At 35.4% G+C, this 21802-nt stretch overlaps 3 protein-coding genes and 1 long non-coding RNA gene across 5 annotated transcripts; 1 reads left to right on the top strand and 3 right to left on the bottom strand.

Annotated features, from left to right (window-relative positions):
* Positions 1 to 2671: 2671 nt before the first annotated feature.
* On the bottom strand, positions 2672 to 3573 carry LOC140815735 (protein DMP7). Its single transcript, XM_073174793.1, has 2 exons — positions 3215 to 3573; positions 2672 to 2983 (listed from the first exon to the last, which is right to left on the bottom strand). The coding sequence occupies exons 1-2, from the start codon at positions 3533 to 3535 to the stop codon at positions 2672 to 2674; spliced, it is 633 nt and encodes a 210-aa protein (XP_073030894.1). The 5' UTR covers positions 3536 to 3573.
* A 2281-nt stretch (positions 3574 to 5854) lies between these two features.
* On the top strand, positions 5855 to 10365 carry LOC140813859 (uncharacterized). Its single transcript, XM_073172640.1, has 3 exons — positions 5855 to 6766; positions 7275 to 9439; positions 9525 to 10365. The coding sequence occupies exons 1-3, from the start codon at positions 6312 to 6314 to the stop codon at positions 9911 to 9913; spliced, it is 3009 nt and encodes a 1002-aa protein (XP_073028741.1). The 5' UTR covers positions 5855 to 6311; the 3' UTR covers positions 9914 to 10365.
* Positions 10366 to 10537: 172 nt separating this feature from the next.
* LOC140813860 (uncharacterized) lies at positions 10538 to 11406 on the bottom strand. Its single transcript, XR_012114021.1, has 2 exons — positions 11040 to 11406; positions 10538 to 10858 (listed from the first exon to the last, which is right to left on the bottom strand). It is a non-coding gene; the product is annotated as an uncharacterized lncRNA (long non-coding RNA).
* A 3232-nt stretch (positions 11407 to 14638) lies between these two features.
* Positions 14639 to 18257, bottom strand: LOC140815019 (prohibitin-1, mitochondrial-like). Of its 2 annotated transcripts, XM_073174116.1 has the most exons (7): positions 18161 to 18249; positions 17963 to 18051; positions 17666 to 17853; positions 16886 to 17002; positions 16056 to 16226; positions 15433 to 15645; positions 14639 to 15164 (listed from the first exon to the last, which is right to left on the bottom strand). In XM_073174116.1, exons 3-7 carry the CDS (start codon positions 17840 to 17842, stop codon positions 14985 to 14987), a joined length of 858 nt encoding a protein of 285 aa, XP_073030217.1. In that variant the 5' UTR covers positions 17843 to 17853; positions 17963 to 18051; positions 18161 to 18249; the 3' UTR covers positions 14639 to 14984. The 2 variants fall into 2 exon arrangements, with proteins under 2 accessions (XP_073030217.1, XP_073030216.1); XM_073174115.1 differs by lacking the exon at positions 17963 to 18051 and having other exon boundaries at positions 18161 to 18257.
* Positions 18258 to 21802: the final 3545 nt, after the last annotated feature.

Raw genomic sequence — 21802 nt, 5'->3', positions numbered from 1 at the left:
ATATCCCGAAAAAATAACAAAGCACGACACATGCTAGCATAATTTAGTTTAGACAAATGCAAATACCATGAGCTAGTAAATTCATCGAATCCGGAATGAGATTTCTCGAAGCATGCCAAAGAAACATACGTACCATGGGTGGGAGGTTAAGATTCCAGATTACTTTCCACCGATCTTTTTGCGGACGAGGCGATAGAAACAATGGGCGAGGTGTACAATTAATTTCCAAAAATATCTTCATCAGTAGGAAAATAATGTCTCACTTCTTGTTCATTCCAATTCCCATCTTCTTGAATATACCGTGCCATTTTAAAATCTGAACTCACAAGCGAGTTGGGATGACTCCTACATCCAGAAAATTCCGGAATCCAAGGGTCTTGATGTGCCTTTATAGATTTGTCATTCCCTACTCTCCTACACATCTTTTTTTTCCCCATAAGATCTCTGCCCCAAATGAAAGAAAGCACCATACGTAAGATGGTTTAGAACCTAAATCAACCATCATTATGTCTTTGCTTTTAAAATATCCGCTTTTGAGTACTCTCGCCTAAGTCAATGGTCATTACAAGTCATTTACATCAATAAATATTTATCATCAACGACCCTGGAAAATATGACACCCATTGCAAGCCATATTTCGAAAAGTTGAAGGAGAGAAAGGTGAACCAGTCTCATGGACTTGTAACAACACAATAAAGGTAAAATAATGATATTGAAATGGAATAAATAGCCATGAATGAGAGACCTTTCAGCTGGTTGCTTATAGCCTAAAAATAATGGATGGAGCTTGAGGTAATCACACCAAGAATCCTCTTTAAAACACTCCAAATTTTCGGTCCCACTAGCTACAAGAAAGGGTGACTTTCTGCTACAATTCCTTCATCATTTTCGAGCAAGGGAGCTGCCAAGATATTGACCCAAGGTCTGTCCAGGAACAAGCAAAGTCTGTTCAATTTGAAGAATTTGTCATATCTTCTGTTGCGACATACAGTGCATCGTGAGTAGCTAGGAACAGTTCTTCGTTCGAACACCCCAACCAGTATTTTCTCACGTATTAATCCAAGAAAATTGGTATGTGGGCTCGATATCAAATCATTGGACTATTTAGTTATCAAAACTTCATTCATCTGATCATCTACCACTACTTCAACAGCTTCAGTGATTTGTTCAATTTTCCACGTGTGTGGGGTTAGAGGAGGAAAAGAGATTAATCAATTATTAAAAGTTAGTGATTAATTTTCCTCTTTAGATTTTGGTAAAATTTGCCTGTACAACATGATCATGGCTAAATTCGCCTCTCTAGCCAGATTTAGCTGTGAAATTGATCACTAACCTTTTAATAGTTGATTAATTTGAAATTTAATTGTTTCGTATCATTTTGATTTCGATAATCACAAGACACGTGTTTCCAGTTCCCAAATTATATTGCTTAATGATATATAAAACCCAGGTCATATATTTATTTCTCACGAGTTCCAAGTTAACATATATTTTTTACGATATTTTTCGGAAGCAATCAATAATTGCTTGTACTAAGATAACCATAGAAAACACAGCAATTGGGTTGATGAATAATTTTTTCTAAAAAATTAAGAATATCGTTAGAATAACCATAGAAAACATAGTAAGTAATATACGAAAATGAACCGTTGATTGCACTAATTGTTTAACATTCTTTGTGGATGCATGCATGGTTCCTTTTATTTTATATGCTTGATTTTATATAAAGTATTGTAATATTTGTGTATTTTTCATCGATTATATATATATATATATATATATATATATATATATATATATATATATATATATATATATGTCAAGAAAATTATCTGTCCCTTTAATATTCTTATTGTGGTAGCATAATAAAAGCCTTTTCAACTAATATAAGACATGCTAAGATTTCCAGAAACAAAAAGAAATTTAATTAGTTCGTGGTGGATCATGATCTTGTGAAATTTTAAAAAAAACACCGAATTGAATTATTCTCCAATAGAAAATCAAAATAATCTTTGCCTTTTAAATCATGAGCAGCATATTTGCCACATTTATATTGCATTTTTTAAAATTTTATGTTTGTAAAAAAATGAGATTCCGAATTTCATGTTTTATCGACTTTTCTCATATATATATCCATTACAATTTTCCCAATTTATGGATCGATTATTTATTCTTTAACACTATTGTCATATCTCTTTTAATTTTTTCGAGAGAAAATTCAATCAAAAACAATTTCTTAAATACGCAGAACATATTAAATTAGAAAATGCAAAAATAGATATGATATAAAATATAATAAATTATGTCAAAGGTACGAATTAAACGAGATCCGACAAATAAATTTAAAGAATGCCAATTTTTTTTGAGAGCATGTCTCTTGTAAGATGGTCTCACGAAACTTTATCTATGAGACATGCCAACCCTATCAATATTCACAATAAGAAGTAATACTCTTAGCATAAAAAATAATATTTTTTCATGGATGACCCAAATGATAAATCTGTATCACAAAATACGATACGTAACATCGTTTCACACAAATTTTTGCATTTTTTCAAACATGTGCATCAAATCGAATATGGAAACATTCCTTCAAAGAGCAAAACTAAAAATAAGAAAGAAGGAAATATCTAAAAACTAACAAAGAAGAAAGTGACGTACGCGAGGTAGGTTAACGGCGTGAGAGAGGAAAGCCAATTCCATGTCGCTTGGAAGGGAAAAGAACGAACAACAGGCTACAAATCACTCCCACCGTCACCGGCAACGCCATCAAAATTTCCACGGCCTCCTCCGATGGTGTAGGATAGAAGCAGCTGACCACATTCTTATCGAACATGGCCACCGCTCCGAACACCAGAATGGACAATATAGCATGAATAAAGTCCGCGATACTCACCCGATATTTTGCAGCCTCCTCCGGTGGAAGCCTGGCGGAGCCGTCCATGATCCAGAGCCCGCGGAAGGTGGCAACTCCGTACCTTACCTTTTCAAGGAAAAGAAACCGAAATTTGGTTCCGGATAAAGCATAAAACGTGAACACGTACACATGAATATTGCATTTCTCAATCAAGGTCTAACTTCTATGTTAAAATTGCAGGTATTCTCGGCTTCTGAATAACCATGGTTTATAAAATAACGATGTAATATTTGGAATGACAACTATATACGAACGGTCATTAATGGCAGCCACTGTTATGTTCATATGTGTCAGTACCTTTCCCCTTTCATCTCTGAAACTGTCGGTGAAACACAGAATGAAGCATGAGATCGCGCAGACGCTGAGAAGGGCGATGGTGGTGGTTTGGCTGACGAATGATTTGCATTTGCCTTCATGTGTGAAGACAGGCGACATAACCTGAAACGCCATCACGGAGCCTGTGGGCAGCAGATTAGCCAGGTGGGCGGTGCCCTTGAAGGCTTTCCGGACAGCCTTTTGCGTCGGAGTTTTTTCTGGTTTTGAAGGCGCTGCTTGCTCCTCCAGGAGATGCAATTGCAGATCTTCATCTGTTTTTGTTTCTTCTCCATGGGATCCCATTGCTATATTTGTAAGGATTTCTTTCTGTTAATGTTCTGAGCTTAAATCAACATACGGTTTGGAATTTCAAAATTCAGATTTATCTTCCATCAAATATAATCAAGGTTTTGATATTGTTTCTCAAGATTTTTGCATGCATGAATCGTGAAGAGTAAAATGGATGTGGTCCTTTGAACACGATATACATATAATTAAGGTTTTTCAATTAGTTTCAAAGAGGAGTTTTAAATTATGTTAACGAGGTTTATAAATGTTTGAGAGACACTAAATCTATCTAGTAAATAAATTTGGAGTTTTTATTTTCGTTTCAAACCAGACCATTTGTAGGGTTCTCGACCCTTTTGGTTTTCCCATCACTTCTTGACCATAAGTTATTAACTTCTAAATTAAATTTTTTTTCTTTTTGTAAATTAAATATATTCACCTCTTTTGAAACAAGAATGTCTACTTTATATATACAGAATTGAAATATTGAAAAATATTAGGTATAAGAAGTTAGAATTCATATATATAGTTTTGTCGTGATGACCACCAACCATGTCAATCTCTGCGCTCATCGATGATATGAAATCTATCTATTGGATATGATGGAGAATATACAAATTGTACATCCAATATGTGAGCGTCACTTTATCAGTGGATACGAAGGTGAGCAACATATCAAAAGTACACATATGTGTGTTAGTTACCTTATTTCACATTTTATATAATGTTTCTAAAAAATGTGTATCTAATTGAGTGATAATGTTACTATAAATATGTGGAAGAGTATAATGTGATTGATTGAGAATAATAAGTGAATGTGATATTTTGTTTTGAATTATTTATCTAAAATCGAAATTCATCAATAGAAGCAATTATTGAATTCTAATATTAAATCAATGCCACGGCTAAGATTTTTCAAAGTAGATACAGCACAGCAACGACTCGAGATTGGATTCCCCATCAGAAGGGGGACAGGACACAGTGATCTCAAGACGCATCACGACCTATAGGCAACACCGGCAAGACCTGAGACAAATCTTACCCCAAATTTTTTACTTCTGTGGAATCAACCAATTGAAAAAGCATGATTTTTTTTATTTAAAAAAAATAGGTTTTTCTGAAACGATCCTACAGATCTATTTTCATAAAATGAATCAACCTGATTCATTTTTAAAATAAAAAATAATACTTTCAGCATAAAATATAATATTTTTTCATGAATCAGATTGTGTTAGAGATTTGTCTCACAAAATTTATTTATGAATTGTTTTACAAGAATTTTTGAATTAAAAATTGCCCTAAATCTTGTTTCATGTGTATGCATGTATTTATGTAATGTATAGCTAATTTAATTTGTAGGCAAATAAATGATAATCCGACTTATAAAATATAAATAGAATAATTTACACTCTGTATCCATTACAGTTTCGATAAATTGATAATAGATTAATTAATAATGTCTTTCACATAAAAATTTTTTGTCAGTAAATTTTTAGTCCTCTAATTTTATTTTTATTTAAAAAAAAAAATCGCCGACAAGAATTATTGCCAGTTGTAAAATGAAAATATTGATTAAGATAGGACTTCTCTCCATCATTACTTTGCTTTGTTGGAGTCAAATAGTATTGCATCACCAGTTTTCAACTTTATTAAGATATAGCTTCTCCTTTTGAGATGTAATAAATCAAATATTTTACAAGGATAATTCTCACATCCGAACCCGCAATTTAGTTCATAGTGTGAGTCTCATGTGAGACCGTCTCACAGATCTTAATCTGTGAGACGGGTCAACCCTACCCATATTCACAGTAAAAAATAATACTCTTAGCATAAAAAGTAATATTTTTTTCATGGATGACCCAAATAAGAGATTCGTATCACAAATACGACCCGTAAGACCGTCTCTTACAAGTTTTTGCCTAGTTGATATTGTAACCATATTGTAACCAAGGATTTTATTTGATACAGAGGAATTCGGTCTCATTTCGTCTGTGTCCAGAATCTTTATGAAGCAAAAAAACTCGAATTAATATGATTTGTGCATAAAACAACACACACATAATATATGAACCTAACCCCTTATTCACTCTCGCTAGTTCGTCCTAGATAGACTTTTGGCAAAGAAAATTAATTGCAATTTTACGCATCTTGGGGGCCAAAAACACAGAGCATACAAGAAGAGTTAATGTGCTTAAAACATCCTTTTTCTTCTAGAGTGATTGATGTTCTTCACTTTTCATTGTGCTTTGACAGAAGAAAAAAGTAATCATTTTTTAAAAAAATTAAGTAGCAGGGGCTAGATAGTGCTGTTGGTTGGTTTGGATTTTGAAAAATTAAGATAAAATTTAAGAATTTGGTTCCACAAAAAGTTACACTGGAATTGCAAAAATCCAAAGAGTCCAGACGAGAATGAACCATAAAGCCACCCAATCAAACGCAAAAAGACCCCACGCTTTTGAAAATCGACGCTCACATTTAACAACCCGCTCGCCGTTCGAATCCCATTTTTGTTCTTCCCCGTAAGAGTTTTCACGCTTCTTTTCCCGATAATCCACATTAAACTACAAAAAACACCTCACGCTTTTCATCGTTCTTTTTTCTTTTACTCCTTTTCCCCAACTCTAAATCACCGCACATTTTTCCCGTTTCCTTGCACTTAAAAATATGGTGTCTTTTATGTTTTCCACCCCAAAAGAATGACACTTGTTACCATCACTTTCACCTTCAAATCTCCGATAAATTCAAGCCCAGTGGGAACTGGGGCATATCTTCTTGATTCAGTTCTCTTTGCATGAGTGTATTTTTATCATCACAAGTAGCCATGCAAGTGAAAATCTCAGCTTCGTTCCTCTTGTTCCATGCTCTAACTCTGGTCTTCAATCTTTATGCCTTGAATCAAGAAGGATCAAACCTCCTAAAGGTGAAGCTTTCGTTCTCCGACCCGGCAGGCTCGCTCTCCGGCTGGTCCGATCGGGATGCCACCCCGTGTAACTGGACCGGAGTCGAGTGCAACCACCAGAACTCCGTCGTGTCGGTCGATCTCTCCGGTTCTTCTCTCTACGGTTCTTTCCCCGTCTCCCTCTGCAGCCTGCCTTCGCTCTCTTTTCTTCGTCTCTCCAACAATTCCATCGGCTCTTCGCTTCCCCTATCCATTTCCTCTTGCCTGAATCTCACTTACATTGACCTCTCCGAGAATATTCTTGTTGGTCCCATTCCTTATACTCTTTCCGACCTCCGGTTTCTCAGGTAGGTAGAGTAATTTTTGTTTCACTGATTATTTGCTTGAAAAATTTCAAGAAACTTCAATCAAGATTACTTTTCAGTCTGTAAATATTCATATCAAACAATAGTTGTCTAGAAAAGGGCCAAGTTTTTTCTGCAGTTGGTTTTTTCGTGGGCGGCGTGCTGCCTTAGGAATAATCAAAATTAAGAAAGAGATTTTGTAATTGATTTGAATTTTTATGACTTCTTTTTGTTTTGTTAACTTTTTGAATGGACGTTTAGGACTTTTGTTTTGGTGGGGTTGCCATGTTTCATTAGGGAGTTGTCTATCATTAAGTGTTATTAACTACTGCCGGACCAACTTTTGCCGTCTTCATTAATGAGGAAATCGAAATTAAATTTTTTCAAACTTCTAGATTTTAGAAAAATTACGCATAGGATTTGGATTAATATTTTTGCTCTTGAAATTTCAAAGATTTTATACGTTTTCTTAATTTTAAATAGCATGTTTCTGAGTGATCCTTTGTTGCAGATATCTAAATTTAGCAGCAAACAATTTTTCTGGCTCGCTGCCTGCAAATTTTGGTCACTTCCGGCAGCTTGAGACTCTTATACTCACTGAGAATCTGCTAAATGGCACAATCCCTGCTGCTCTTGGTAATATAACAAGCCTAAAAGTTCTCATGCTGGCATACAATCCCTTTTCACCTGGTCAACTTCCTCGAGAATTCGGCAACTTGACGAATCTTGTAGAGCTTTGGCTCTCTAATTGTCAGTTGGTTGGCTCGATTCCGGAGAGTTTCAGCAGGCTGCATCGACTCAGGAATTTTGACTTGACCAGTAATGCACTCGCAGGATCACTACCAAGTTTTATTTTTGAGCTCAAGAGCCTCGAACAAATCGAACTTTATAGCAACCTTTTTAATGGGAATTTGCCAACGGGGTGGTCTAATTTGACTGATTTAAAAAGATTTGATGCTTCAATGAACAAATTTACTGGGATGATTCCTGCTGATCTGTGTGACTTACCTCTGGAGTCTTTGAACTTGTTCGAGAACAATCTTGAGGGTTTGATCCCTTCTAGCATTGCTGATTCTCCGAATCTATATGAACTCAAATTGTTTGGAAACCGAATCACGGGTCTGTTACCGCATGAACTTGGCAAGAACACGGCTTTGCAAACTTTGGACGTGTCAAACAACAACCTGTCGGGCCCCATTCCGGAGTTTTTATGCCATCGTGGAGCTTTAGAGCAGTTAGTTTTGATAAACAATGCATTCTCAGGGAATATTCCTGAGAATCTTGGGAAATGCAAGAGTTTAAGCCGGATTAGAATGCGAAACAACCAGCTTTATGGTGAAATTCCGGCCGAGTTCTGGGGCTTGCCTCACGTATACTTGCTAGAACTCTACGGCAATGCTTTTTCAGGAAGTATCTCACAAATGATATATGGTGCAAAAAATTTATCAACCCTTTTGATATCGAAGAACAGATTTTCTGGGAGCATACCTCACGAAATTGGGTCGTTGGAGAATTTGGTTGAGTTTTCAGCAAGTGATAATGATTTTACTGGGGGAATCCCTGGTTCCATAGTAAACTTACGGCAACTTGGGAGGCTTGATCTTAGTAACAATAAGCTAACTGGTGGAATTCCAAAGGGAACTGATTCCATGAAGGATCTAAATGAGCTTAATTTGGCTAACAATCGATTATCTGGTTATATCCCTGATGAACTTGGGAACCTGCCGTCGCTTAGTTACCTTGATCTTTCACAGAATAACTTTATTGGACCAGTTCCAATGTCACTCCAGAATCTGAAGGTCAATATGCTAAATTTATCATACAATCAGCTTTCAGGTAATATTCCTCCTCTTTTTGCTAAGGGGATGTACAGGGACAGCTTTCTTGGTAATCCAGGTCTGTGTATCAATAATGCCAGTTATTGCAAACCCAAAAAGGGGTACAGAAACCAAGTATTTTCGTGGATGCTAAAGTTTATTTATGCAACAGCTGTAGTTATTTTCCTTGTTGGGGTTGTTTGGTTTGGGTTGAAATACAAGAGCATCAAGAAAATGCAAACAGGGGCCACTATAACAAAATGGACGTCTTTCCATAAGCTCTGCTTCAGTGAATTCGAAATAAATGATTGTCTTAAAGAAGACAACGTGATTGGATTTGGTGCCTCTGGAAAAGTGTACAAAGTTATTCTTCGAAACGGAGAGACGGTTGCAGTTAAGAAGCTGTGGGGCCGACAAAACAAGGACGAAACTGGTTTTGGTATTGTCAGTTCTGATAAAGGAGAATTTGAAGCTGAAGTTGAGACGCTTGGGCAAATCAGGCACAAGAATATTGTCAGATTGTGGTGTTGTTGCAATGCTGCTAATTGCAAGCTTCTTGTCTATGAATATATGCCTAATGGGAGCTTAGGAGATTTGCTGCATAGTAATAAGCATCGATTTTTGGATTGGCCAAGGAGGTTCAAGATTGCCTTGGATTCTGCTGAAGGGCTCTCGTATTTGCACCATGATTGTGTTCCTCCAATCGTTCACAGGGACGTAAAATCCAACAATATACTGCTGGGAGAAGATTTTGTAGCAAAGATTTCAGATTTTGGAGTTGCCAAATTTGTCAAAGCTGTTAACAGGGCAGTCCAGTCCATGTCCGTCATTGCTGGTTCCTGTGGCTATATTGCACCAGGTATTGACATGATTTACAGTCTTTCAATAAGCTTACATCTTGGGGCCAATGTTCTGTCCTAGCTAACATATAATACCCATTTCAGAATATGCTTACACTCTTCATGTCAATGAAAAGAGTGACATATACAGCTTTGGTATAGTCATACTGGAGCTGGTTACAGGAAGACGTCCCATCGATCGAGAATTTGGGGAGAAAGATTTACCAACATGGGTTTGTGCTATAATGGAGCAGAAAGGAGTCGAACATGTGCTTGATCCAAACCTCGATTCAAGATTTAAAGAACACATTTGTAAGGTAATCGACATCGGGCTACTCTGTATCAGTTCCCTCCCGAATAATCGGCCTTCTATGCGCAGAGTGGTGAATATGCTGCAAGAATCAGGAGTTTGCATGCCCAAAATTGCAGATAAAGATACTGAGACGTTCCCTTCTTTTTGTGAAGAGGAATGTAAGGAAGGAAGTTTGATATGAATATGTTTATGTACTCTTTTCAATTAGGAATCTGATTTCTTTTAGAAGTGGTGATAGTAAATTTGATTTAAGTCACATTCAAATCGATCGGAAGAATTGAGTACTGAAAGGAATGGTAATTTAGTGGAGTATATATGGAATATTAGGCATTTTGCTGAAGTTTGAACAGATATTTTGATTGGTCCCGTGGATATCACATCGGTTTCCATTTCATATGGATGACTTGAAAAATTGCAGGTAAGGTGTCACGTCACAAGCTTGGTAGCCTATGACTTGGTGCTTTTACCTCTCAATTTTCACAACCACAGACCCATTGGTGAGATGGGGCCTCGTCTTTTCCAAAATTTAATGTAGGCGTGACAGTGTCATATGGGGTCAATATCAGGAACCACAAGTCGTCGGGTACAAGAACCCCTTATGCTCCCCTAGAATAGAAAATGGCTATCTAAATTTCTTTGCCTGTAGTATGTACGTACTAAGGAAATACCCTCCTTTGCTATGTTCTAGCTCTTGTTTCTATTATCGGAACTTCATTCAAGGAATTTCCGCAGCTTAGTAGTCATCACGATATATCTATACAGTTCGATATATCCATACAGTTATCGATTTCGTACCACAACATACTATTTCAGAACTAAATCTTAAAAATACGTTACAGGAATCTGCAGTGGATTGAGTCTACAACATATATGACAAAAACTAGATGATCAAGTTTCCCAAATTTACACGTACCAGGTTAAAGATCTGAACAGGCAGACAGTGACATGAAAACTGTAGAATCGGCCGTTTTAATTCAGTCGGCAGACATCATATCATGGCTTTAAATAGTAGGGAATTTTCCAGTCAAGCTCCTGCCTTGAACATTAATAAAGCCCATACCGAGAAATGAACAAAATTCCCAATCTGTCGTAGGAAACAGCTAAAGACTTCACCTTTACGCACATTCTGTTAAGTAACGAGGATTATTGATACAAAGGCAATTTTATATCAAGATGGAGTGATTTCTTTCTTATTTGTTTAAATGTATGAAGTATAATTCACTAACTTTTCATCGTCAATTCCAAACCAAACATTTCAATCATTCGAAGTTGAGAATTTTTGCATTGCTTAATTACAATATTCTCACCAAATTCGAGAATCAATCAAGAAACCAATTCCTCCATGTTCTTCTTCTTTGTGAAAACATAAACGTAAGGGCGTGGCCAGCGGGACACGATAACCAGCGCTCAGAAAATTTAACGAGAACCAAAGAGCAGGGCCAGACGGAGGTGCCGACCTGCATCGATCCGTTGTCTGGCTGAGAAGAGAGGCGCGTGTGATGAACGGACAGCTGGATCACCGGCAAGTCCGTAAATTTCATTTAGTGTACTGTCCCGGAAGTTCCACCCGACCGTAGAATTTCAGTGTGGAGGAGGGATTTGTATTGGGCTTTGCGCTTAAGACTTTCAATTGGAATATTAGGATCCGATCCAAGCCCATCACATTGTTTTAAAACAAACAAACTTGCGACAAGATTTTTATTTTTTTAAAAAAAATAATAATAACTAATGACAAAATTTTGAATTATTAAGAGTTTTTTATGGTCACTTATTCTATATTTAATTCACTTGCCAAGCCCCACATGTAGGAAGCAGGAAATATAAACGAGCAATGAAATAAGCCGAGGTTGCATTTAAATCCTTGGATTTGGATACGTGAAAAGATTTCAAATCAAATCATTTGTAAATTCATCGATTTGAATGACTCGAGTAATGAATTTGAAACTCAAGTATACAAATGTACTTGACTAACACAAGATATTCAAATCTTTCCTTTTAATTTTGAATCAAATGAATATAATAGATTTGAAAGGTGGAGTTGAGATAAAATTCACTCAAATCCTTTAATCCAAACGCAACTTAAAATTTAAGTGAATATTCATAGTCGATTTAATATTTGGCAAAAAGAGTCAAGAAACAATCTCCTTTTAAGAGCTTAGTAACCCCAATCATTTCTTCTTGCATTTCAACTCACTACTGTTAAAGAATTCAGATATTTAACACCAACCAATTTAAATATAAAAAATATTAAAATTAATATAAGCAGCACAACATGTACATACATATATATATATATATATATATATATGCAAAATTTATTTATTTATTTTTAAAAAAAAATAGAAGAAGTTGGTCACCACCTGATATTTGAAGATGTAGAATGATCAAAACATGCACGAATTATCTAGGCTTTGCTATTTGAGTTTGAGAAGATAACAACATAGCAATAATGGAGTCCAAAAGGCCTCCTTCCTTTTCCCCCACTATAGATGCCCACTTTCAACAAAACAAATAGAGTCACCATTCTCAAAGGGAACATTCTTCATGGGTTCAATAGAATATGCATGGATCTACTCTTCCTGAAGTACCTTTAGAACTTTTTATTTTAAAATTTCTATCAATTCTTCGGCATCTTTTAGCTTTCATTCGCCACTCAACTCTACCTTTTTTCTCTGCAAAGTTTGCAAATACTAAATTCCTCCCCTTTTCTTTATCCAACACATTCTCTCTCAGCATCAAAGTAGTACGCCACTTTATAATTTCCATCTGTAATATCAACCTTCAAGTTATTTGTAAAAACCGTTGAAATTCGTTGGTGATGATGTATGCTGATAAAACAACATGTTATTTGGTCCCCGGTGATTGCCATATTGCACGGTTTCAAGAATCACGTCCATCCATTGATTGATGGTGGGTGACAAAGAGATTGGATCCCGACTCCAAGAAAATCCCTTGTTTCTCCCACTGAAATCTCCTCATTCATCATGCGGTGGCCTTTTGAGGGGTACATTTGCGGCTGTTTCAAGGCAGAAAGACCATTCTCCTCGGCACTCAAAAGCTCACTACTTACCGAACTTGCGCCGACCAAAGCTATTTTCTTGAACTGTATTAGACTCATTCCACTTGTGAAATTGTAAACGCTCATTTAAATGGTCAACATATCTCTCGTGATTTGGCAATGTGAGGTTTTGTCCAAGGGCTTTCCAGCCTACTTGTGAAATTGTCTGTTTTAAGTGTGTAGCAACACCTTGTGACGCGTTTTAAATCTGTAAGACTCCGAGTTAAAGCAGACAAATTTACAAATGAGCTGAGCCGTTATATAATGGATGTGACATCTCACCTAGTAAATATATAATTTTGATACGCTTAACCACATTCACTAATTCGGCGTCATTCATATTTTTTTTTTTACTTTTTTGACTCTGAATTTATATTCTTGAACTTGAAGTAGTTCGACCACTAACTTATTTTAGCTTGCGATTGGACAAAGTTTTGACTTTAAATTTGATTAACTAGTTGGATTATCAAAAGGTAATGGAGTATGATGCATATATTAATTAATTTTTCACGAGTTTTTAAGTGCGATTTAATATTTCACGAGCTTTTTCCCAAATAAAATTTCAGAAATTTTAATTTAACCCCTCTCTTTGAATGAAAGATCAAATTTTCAATTTGATGGGTAGAAGACCAATTATTTGTAGAGTTAATAAAATTAATTGAGTTTAGCACTATTGAGGTCCAAAATATTGATTATGACTGCAGAAGCTCAAGCCCATTAGATGCTCTTAAAAATCTATAAATAGAGAAATTTCCAAACAATTCAAGATATGCTCTTAATTTTATAGAAGTTATTTAGTTCTTTGAGTTTTCTTTGAATTGTTTATCGACTTGAGCGTCGGAGTGTCTACGTCAGATATATAGACGGAGCTTTTATTAATTTTACAATACTAAAAAATCTGAATTGTTTACAAGAATCGTCAAACGAAATTAGAACTATTATTGTAAATAACATTGGAGAAAATAAAAAATTTTAAGTTTTAGTTTTGATCCGATAAGTTTTCAAAATTTGATTTTGATATACTAAATTATAATTTTCAATTATTTTGACACATTTGATAACATAACATTCAACTAATAAATAATTTTCGATGTTGTGTCAGTATTTATCTATGTTATGTCAGTATTTTTTGGTATCACGTAACATTTTGATGAAATATGATTGAAATTAAAAAAATAATCAAAGTTAATGTTCCAAAACCCAACTTTGAAAAAACCAAAGCTCAATATATGATAAAAATAATTATTATACTCCATCTTTTGAACTGTGTTCTTTCCTGTCATTTTAAAGTGGTCGAGTGAATTAGAAAACAGGGACATGAAAAAATGACGAGGAATGCACTGTTAATTTTAGCCCAAAAGGGATTCAAAAGTTCAAAAACAGAGGTCCACCTTACGCTAAAATTTGCCACCAACTATACTTGAAGATGAATGAAGCCTAGGCTAGTGTACAATTTCTTGGGAATATATTTGTTAAACTATTTATTGAAAAGAAAAGCAACGATTGATCAAAGATACTATGTCAAATATATATTTAATATAATAATTAAAATTTGATATCATATTTGATTCTATCAAATCGAAATAAAGTGCCCAACAAATTTTATGAAGTCGGGTCCATCCAGTCATGATAGGACAAAAAACTCAACCGACAATCAACATAGGTCTCAAAACAACTATACCATATAAATTATTAGTGCTTTAACAGTTACAAATATTATAGAGTTTGTAGGTGCAGTTTTTTGTGTATTCTAGATTCTAGGGTGAGGGAAGATGGTTAAGATGGACTTGATGTTCCGAATACATTTCATGTATATAGAACGATCGACACATCAATCACAGGCGAAATAAAACTCAATAATTTTTCAGACATGATATGTAAACTATCCAATTGGGATGATGAGCCGGAACACATTCAAGACCATCAAATTTTGTCTGGCAGAGTGAGCAAAAAATTAGATAGTATGTAAGTCAAAAGATGACATGTGCCCCCATAATTAAGATCTAAGACATTGTGACACAGTTTAGAACGATGTAACTGATGAATCTCATAATATGAGACTATATGGAGTTCAGTCAAATCATACCAACTCTAACCAGAGTGACTCCTGTTCATTTAACTGCTGCGTTATGCGGAAAATTTTAATTTGATCGCAAACAGAGAGTTTTTATCCACCTTGTCCACTTACTTCCTTTTATGTTCTGCTCAGATCATGAAGGTTCAGCAGCAGCTCATCAGCTTTCAAATACACCTTGTTGCCTGAAGCTGCAACAGTATGAGAAATATCTTTAGAAGCTTCAATTCTCCTGAGCGTTAAAAAAGCTGAATTGTTGGCAATAGCTTGACCGATCAGCTCGGCACTCTTAGCCTCTCCCTGTTAATCGAATGAGAATTTTGCAATGATCAATTGAAATTTCCCAAGTTCAAGAAGAAAATTATAAAAAAAAAATTTGCGATGGACAAAATTGCTCTGGAGAAAGCTCCAGCTTGACCTCATAGTACCATAGGAAACCACAGGAGAAGCATAAAAAGGAATATATGTAGTTGCACATTTCATTTTTTTTAATGTAATAGGAAAATGCAACATCCCGATCTTGAATAAGTGTTCACAAAATAACGATGTATGGTGGATTTGTCTTTACCTGTGCTCTAATAATAGCACTTTGTTTGTCTTGCTCGGCCTTTTCAACTACAAACTTGGCCCTCTCAGCCTCTTGTGCAGCTACTTGTTTTGCTTCAATTGCAGCAGTGAACTCCTTTCCAAAGGTCAGGCTTGTAATGGAGACATCATCCAGTGCGATGTTGAAATAAGCAGCTCTTTCTGTCAGTATTTTCCGTATTTCCCTACTCACGTTCTATATACAATAAAATTACTGTCAATTTCTAATTCCGTGTAATCAAGAATTTGCATATAATATCATAAGCTCAATGTATATAATATCATAACCTCAATGCGCATGCAAGCCAATTATGAAAGGAGAATATGCTAAACTTTTCGAGTACATTCAAACTTGAATCATAGGGTCTCATCAAATCCTAGTTGCAGTCTCTTTTTATCAAGAAACAAGTGTTTATATTCATCATAAGTAAAATACAAAAAAATGTTTCGCAAACAAATCACAAATCCTGAGAATATTCAATTCTAAAAATGGGAAAGCACGGGTCAATCAACTGTTGACATAATGTAACAACCGCATAATGCAGCCATTCTCCACTAGAAGAAAGGAAAGAAAAAAGAACAAATATCCCTAGCCTAGCCATTTACCTCTCTCTGTGTGATAAGCTGGCTAGCATTATACTGGGCAACCACAGTTTTCAGTGTCTCGTGAATAATTGAAGGCAGGACACGCTCATTGTAGTTTTCACCAAGGGTTCTATAAATAGTGGGTAACTGGTCTGGCACAGGGCGAGTAAGAACCCGAAGACCAATTTTTACCTGAAACAGTCAAACAGTTGATTAAACGTTTTGATTCAGGACTCCCCACCAAGGCGGCACCAAAAATATCATCAGGTGGAGGGGTAAAAATATCATCTGTTGGTTAAGTAAAGGTTCTTTTCCGCAACATAACAAGCCATGAAGCTAAAAAGAACTTCCCAGAAAGATATTAAATTATTAATAGAAGTTTGTTCAATGTAGACTAATAATAAATCAAGCAATTTAGCTGAGAGCAGGTACATAAGGCAACCAGAATGCGGAAACATAGTGTTTTTTTAGATCATAGTAAACTATGAAATAAAACAAAAGTCTGCTCAGAAGATCAATAGAAAAATGGTCTGTACTTCAACAGAATAGAACAGCTTCAGAAAAGTACATCCATGAAAACTAAACCAAAGCGATTTATGGAAACCACTTTCTATGTTCCTTGACCTACAATTCAAAAAAGATGGCAACAGTAAATAAGACAATTATTTCAAACCAGGCAGTGAACATCAAATCCGTCCAAGATCATTCAGCGATTTCCGGCCCTACCGCATATGATATCACAAATGCGGGGCTTAGGGGTAGGAGTGTGTGTGTGTGTGTGACGTGTGTGTTTTTGAGGGAGAGAGAGAGAGAGTGTGTGTGTGTGTTTGAGAGAGAGACAGAGAGGTCACCATCTGAAGGTCGCGACTGCCTGAAGTGCTCTCCACCAGATGTGGCCGTGCCCGAACATCATAAATAGTTGGCCTTTCAAACCATGGGATCATCAAATGCGTCCCTTCTGGATACACCTGCACGTTGAGCATATAAGAAAAAATACAACATATCAAGACATCTCATAGAATAAAGATTTAAAAAAAAAATTTAAGATATGGTAACTTGTTGTAATAGAGTTAGGACCTTGGGTTGATGACAGCGTTATGAAAATACGAAATTACAAACTTTGAAGAAGTATATATGGGAGCAAGATGAGCCTCTGATGTAAGACATGTTCTTATCAATCGATGCAAAATAAAGTGTGGAAACATTGAAGAAGATAGTAGTTTTTATCTGAGTTTCAGCAATTCATTTTGCAGGAAAAGCATGTCAAGCTTCAAACTGTAAGATTATTGATAATACTTGATCAACTGCATGACCTAACATGGCCACCAACAATATTCCGTACATTGCTGTGTAATAGATATTCGATTTCTTTCAGAGCTTCGAATTTATGGTGGGAAGCGTCAATCGAAGAATACGCAACATAAGGAGTAAAACTACTAACAGAAGGCATAAACTGTGGACATAATCTTCTCTTCTAAAGTCCCATATATTTTCCACAGATATAAGATAGAACAAGCCCTTTCCAGAGGACATTTGAACTTGTCAACGACAATTTTACAGATACAGATAATGTTTAGATATGCAATATATAATATAATCCTCTAGAAAAAGGCAAGGCTAAACGGCTAAACCTTATCTTTGACACCAACAATACGGTTGAAGACAATGGCACGGTGCCCTCCATCAACATTGTAGAGACTGTTAGCAACTCCATAGATACCAAGCCCAGCAACAATCCCAAGTTTGATCACAGCAGATGCTGCACCTCCACCAGGCATCTTCGGTACCTTGACATTGTTCAAATTCATATCGTAAACCCCTGCATTTGTAGAAAATGCACAATTATTCACTCAAATATCGGATACTGAATCTAACATATTATTATAATGAAAATGAAAATCATATCTCATTGAATCAACCAACTACACCTCAATCGCCAAATGAGATGATGCAGAAACTCAGAAGGCTCATATAATTCCACTAAAATCAGAAGTTATTCGCACCCTCACCAAATCCTCTCACAAAAAAATCAATTAAAAAAACAAAAGCAATATTAACGAACTGGAATCGAATGCAAATAAATAATCAGATTAGACAGACAGAAACGTATAAAGAAATTTGCATACCTCGAGAGCTGGAACGGTGAGAAGAGAAGTATGTTTGACAGAAATGGAAACGAAGAAAAAAGCTACAAAACCAGGGTTTTAGTGGGCAGTAAAGGTGGAAAGGTTTACCTGTTAGGTATTTCGACAACATTATTTATTATTATTAAAATATTATTATTGTTATTATTTTAAAAATATGGTTTTATACTAGTTAAGTTAAATAAAAAATTATTTTTTTTAATAAATATAAGAAATGAAGAATGAGAATGATCATTCTCTCATTGGTATAGACATTTTTTTTTCAATAGCATATCAATTCATGAATCGTTTTCTTGTGAGATCAACTTTATTGATATTCACAATAAAAAATAATACTCTTGTCCTAAAAAATAATATTTTATCATGGATGTCTTAAATAAGAGATATGTCTCATAAAATACGACCAGTGAGATAAAATAAGATAAAAATATATATCTTATTTTAATCAATTGTACCGAACAATGTTTTAACAATATAAAGATGATACATTGTCTCAAATTTTATATGAACTACAAATCATATACATGGGCTGGGCCCACGCCAGTATTTATGTTAACAGGATAGGGCCAAAAGTTGGGCTGGCCCATCCCATGGGCTTCTCGTTTTAGACATTTGTTAAACAAGTACTGTAGTCGCAAACTGGAATGGATCGCAATGACTATAGGGTTGGATTTAGCTCTCATTTTTCATACTGGTCCGGTCTGGTCCTACATTTATTCCGATCCACTAGTCAAGTTATTTTATATAATTTAATAGTTTTTCGGTTCGATTGTCCAGCTGGGTCGTTTCTATAAAATAAAATTATAAAAACATTGGAAATAGCAGCGAAATTCATTCACAAGCTGCATGCAGTGACCCAGCTTTAATTTCAAAGGCGGTCCGGTCCGGTCCGGTCCGTTCCGTCCCCTGCTCTCCCACATGCCTTTCAAATGGCTCACTGACCCGCCGGAGAAGGTATCCATTTTTTAAAATAATTTTTTTTAATAATTAGAGATGGTTCGCAAAATGATATCGGAAAGCTTGTTTATTTTAGGAACGGAACATATTTTCGTTTTAATCGGAGAGAAAACAGCTGATTTACCCAATTTTCTTGCCATAATTTCTGTTGTGTGTGAAGAAAAGTGGCTTGTCTGGGAGAAATGGGGAGGGATTATGGGTGAGAGACCATGAGTGGGCCAATTTTTTATTTTTATTTTTTGTAATTAAATGGAGTCAATTACCAATTTTTTTTATTTTTTAAAATGATTTATATTAAAGTTTATTAATATAGACATGATTTTTGAAATATAAGTTATTATTTAGAAAATAATTACTGCTCATTTTTTATTTAAAATACATAAAAATCTAAATTGTTTTGTATTTTTAAATAATTAAAATAATTGTATTTTATTTTAATAAATATTTAAAATAAATATATTTTATTTCAATATTTTTATTTAACAAATATGATATTGGACATAATTTACACCCCAAGGCTTTTACTTAACTAAGTTTTATTTTTAAGAAACAATTATTTTTTTTGTATACTATTAACTATTCTGATGATCGTTACATTTGCAAAAAAGATATTCCAAATTTGAAGTTGAAATGTTGTTTGAGATCAACCGTGACTCTAACAAAATTGAATACATTCACTATTATTTCGATTGAGAATGAATTTCTAGAAAAACTATAAAATATTGATTGCTGATGTTTGTTTGAAAATACCTTAATATTAAGATTAAAACAAAAAATTGTGTGAGACGGTTTCACATGTCGTATTTTGTGAGACAGATCTATTATTTGGGTCATCCATGAAAAAATATTATTTTTTATGCTAAGAGTATTACTTTTGACCGGTCTCAGAGATAAATATTCGTAAGACCGTCTCACAAGAGATCTACTGTAATGCCCGAGAATTAATCACTGTAATTAATAAGGATTGATTTATAATGTCATGTGATTATGAAAAGATCAATCGGAATACCGAGAAGCACATTTCAAATTAGAATTATGAAATGTACATTGTGAGCAGCACCGCACCCGCGGCATAGGAAGCACCGCACCCGCGGTGAGGAGGCAGTAAGGTAGGCTATTTGTATAGCACGAGCACCGCACCCGCGGTCATCACCGCACCCGCGGTCATCACCGCACCCGCGGTAGGAAATGAACCGCACCCGCGGTGCGACGTGCGTGGAGAAAAATAAGCCACTTGCCGTGATGCATGCGCGAGTTGTCTATATATATATATATATATATATATATATATATATATATATATATATATATATATATGCGTGCAACATAATCCTTAGAGATAGAAATTGAAATCCGAAGGGAAGTTTAGCTTCTTGTGCTTCAAGCTTCAACCGTGAAGAATCCGTCCGTCTGATTTTAAATCCGACTTCGGTATTGAGTTCCTGGCAACGTAGGCTACAACTGGACGTAAGTTTTACTACGTTTTGACATGTTTTAGAATTATGATATTGTCAGAATTGAATGGAATTCATATATGATGTTCTTGACATGTTAGACATCATAGAATCGAAGTCAGATTAAGGAACGGACTGATTATGGAATTGTTATGAATTTTTAGGGTATATTGATGTATACCAGACAGATTTGAATTGTGATTGGATTACGGATTGTATTGGATATGGGTTATGGATTGTAACTGTTATCTGGTGATATGGTATTGACGGGAATACTGAGTTTGTACCGTTATGCCGTTGATTTTGAATTAAATCAAGATTGATCAGATTGATATTGATTTGAAAGGTATATTGACATGAGATTATTGATATTGTCATTGCCAGACAGACTGTGAATTCAGGACTTCGACTGAGCCAGAAACCGACGAAAGAAAGGTATAAGTCAATGTGGTATTGGGAGATCGACTTGAGTCGGTTAGACTTGAGTTTCCCTAAATCACATACTTTACTTTATTGATTTGATTTGATTGATATACTTGTTCTCGTGATTATAGATAGCAGGTATTAGATGAGGAGTCTTATGACAGAAGTGCCTGATAGTGGTGGGATCACCACGGGCACATTGCACGATGTCATGAGATATTGTGTTGGCGGAAGTGCCATAGTCTGCTACTGGATAATTGGCTATCGATGTGGATAGAATTATAGCTCATTCTATTACTGGTGATCAGTATTGTATCGATGTGAATAGAATTATAACTTCTTCTATTACTGTTGATCGATGTTATATTGATGTGGATAGAATCGGAGTTTCTTCTATTACTGGTGATCGATACTATACTGATGTGGATAGAACCAGAGCTTCTCTATTACTGGTGATCGATACTATATCGACGTGGATAGAACTGGAGTCTTTTCTATTACTGTTGGTCGATATGGAATGCCAATGTCTGGAAACCGGGATCCCTAGACTAGGATTGCGTCTAGTCTGAAACGTGAAGTCACGTATATGTCGACAGTCTATGATTGATTATGTTTCAGAGTTTGATACATATATCTGTTACCTGATTACATGCTTTATATTTGTTTATATGATTGCATGTTTCGTTGATTTATACTGGAATTATATTCTCACCGGAATTATCCGGCTGTGGTCTTGTTTGTATGTGTACTTGACAACAGGTGGGACATGTTCAGGGTCGAGGAGATGAGG

Source organism: Primulina eburnea, chromosome 15 (assembly GCF_022965805.1).
Source record: "Primulina eburnea isolate SZY01 chromosome 15, ASM2296580v1, whole genome shotgun sequence".
Taxonomy (NCBI): Eukaryota; Viridiplantae; Streptophyta; class Magnoliopsida; order Lamiales; family Gesneriaceae; genus Primulina; species Primulina eburnea.
This window is presented reverse-complemented; position numbering and strand designations above follow the sequence as displayed.

Bases quoted from the DNA above. Each gene is read 5' to 3' on its own strand.
- LOC140813859 (XM_073172640.1), top strand. From the start codon at position 6,312: ATGAGTGTATTTTTATCATCACAAGTAGCCATGCAAGTGAAAATCTCA. The intron at 6,767-7,274 runs GTAGGTAGAGTA...CCTTTGTTGCAG, and splicing joins TCCGACCTCCGGTTTCTCAG to ATATCTAAATTTAGCAGCAA. The intron at 9,440-9,524 runs GTATTGACATGA...TACCCATTTCAG, and splicing joins CTGTGGCTATATTGCACCAG to AATATGCTTACACTCTTCAT.
- LOC140815019 (XM_073174115.1), bottom strand. From the start codon at position 17,842: ATGAATTTGAACAATGTCAAGGTACCGAAGATGCCTGGTGGAGGTGCA. The intron at 16,227-16,885 runs GTGACCTCTCTG...TGACTGTTTCAG, and splicing joins GCAGTCGCGACCTTCAGATG to GTAAAAATTGGTCTTCGGGT. The intron at 15,646-16,055 runs GTAAATGGCTAG...TATTGTATATAG, and splicing joins AGCTTATCACACAGAGAGAG to AACGTGAGTAGGGAAATACG.
- LOC140815735 (XM_073174793.1), bottom strand. From the start codon at position 3,535: ATGGGATCCCATGGAGAAGAAACAAAAACAGATGAAGATCTGCAATTG. The intron at 2,984-3,214 runs GTACTGACACAT...TTCCTTGAAAAG, and splicing joins TCAGAGATGAAAGGGGAAAG to GTAAGGTACGGAGTTGCCAC.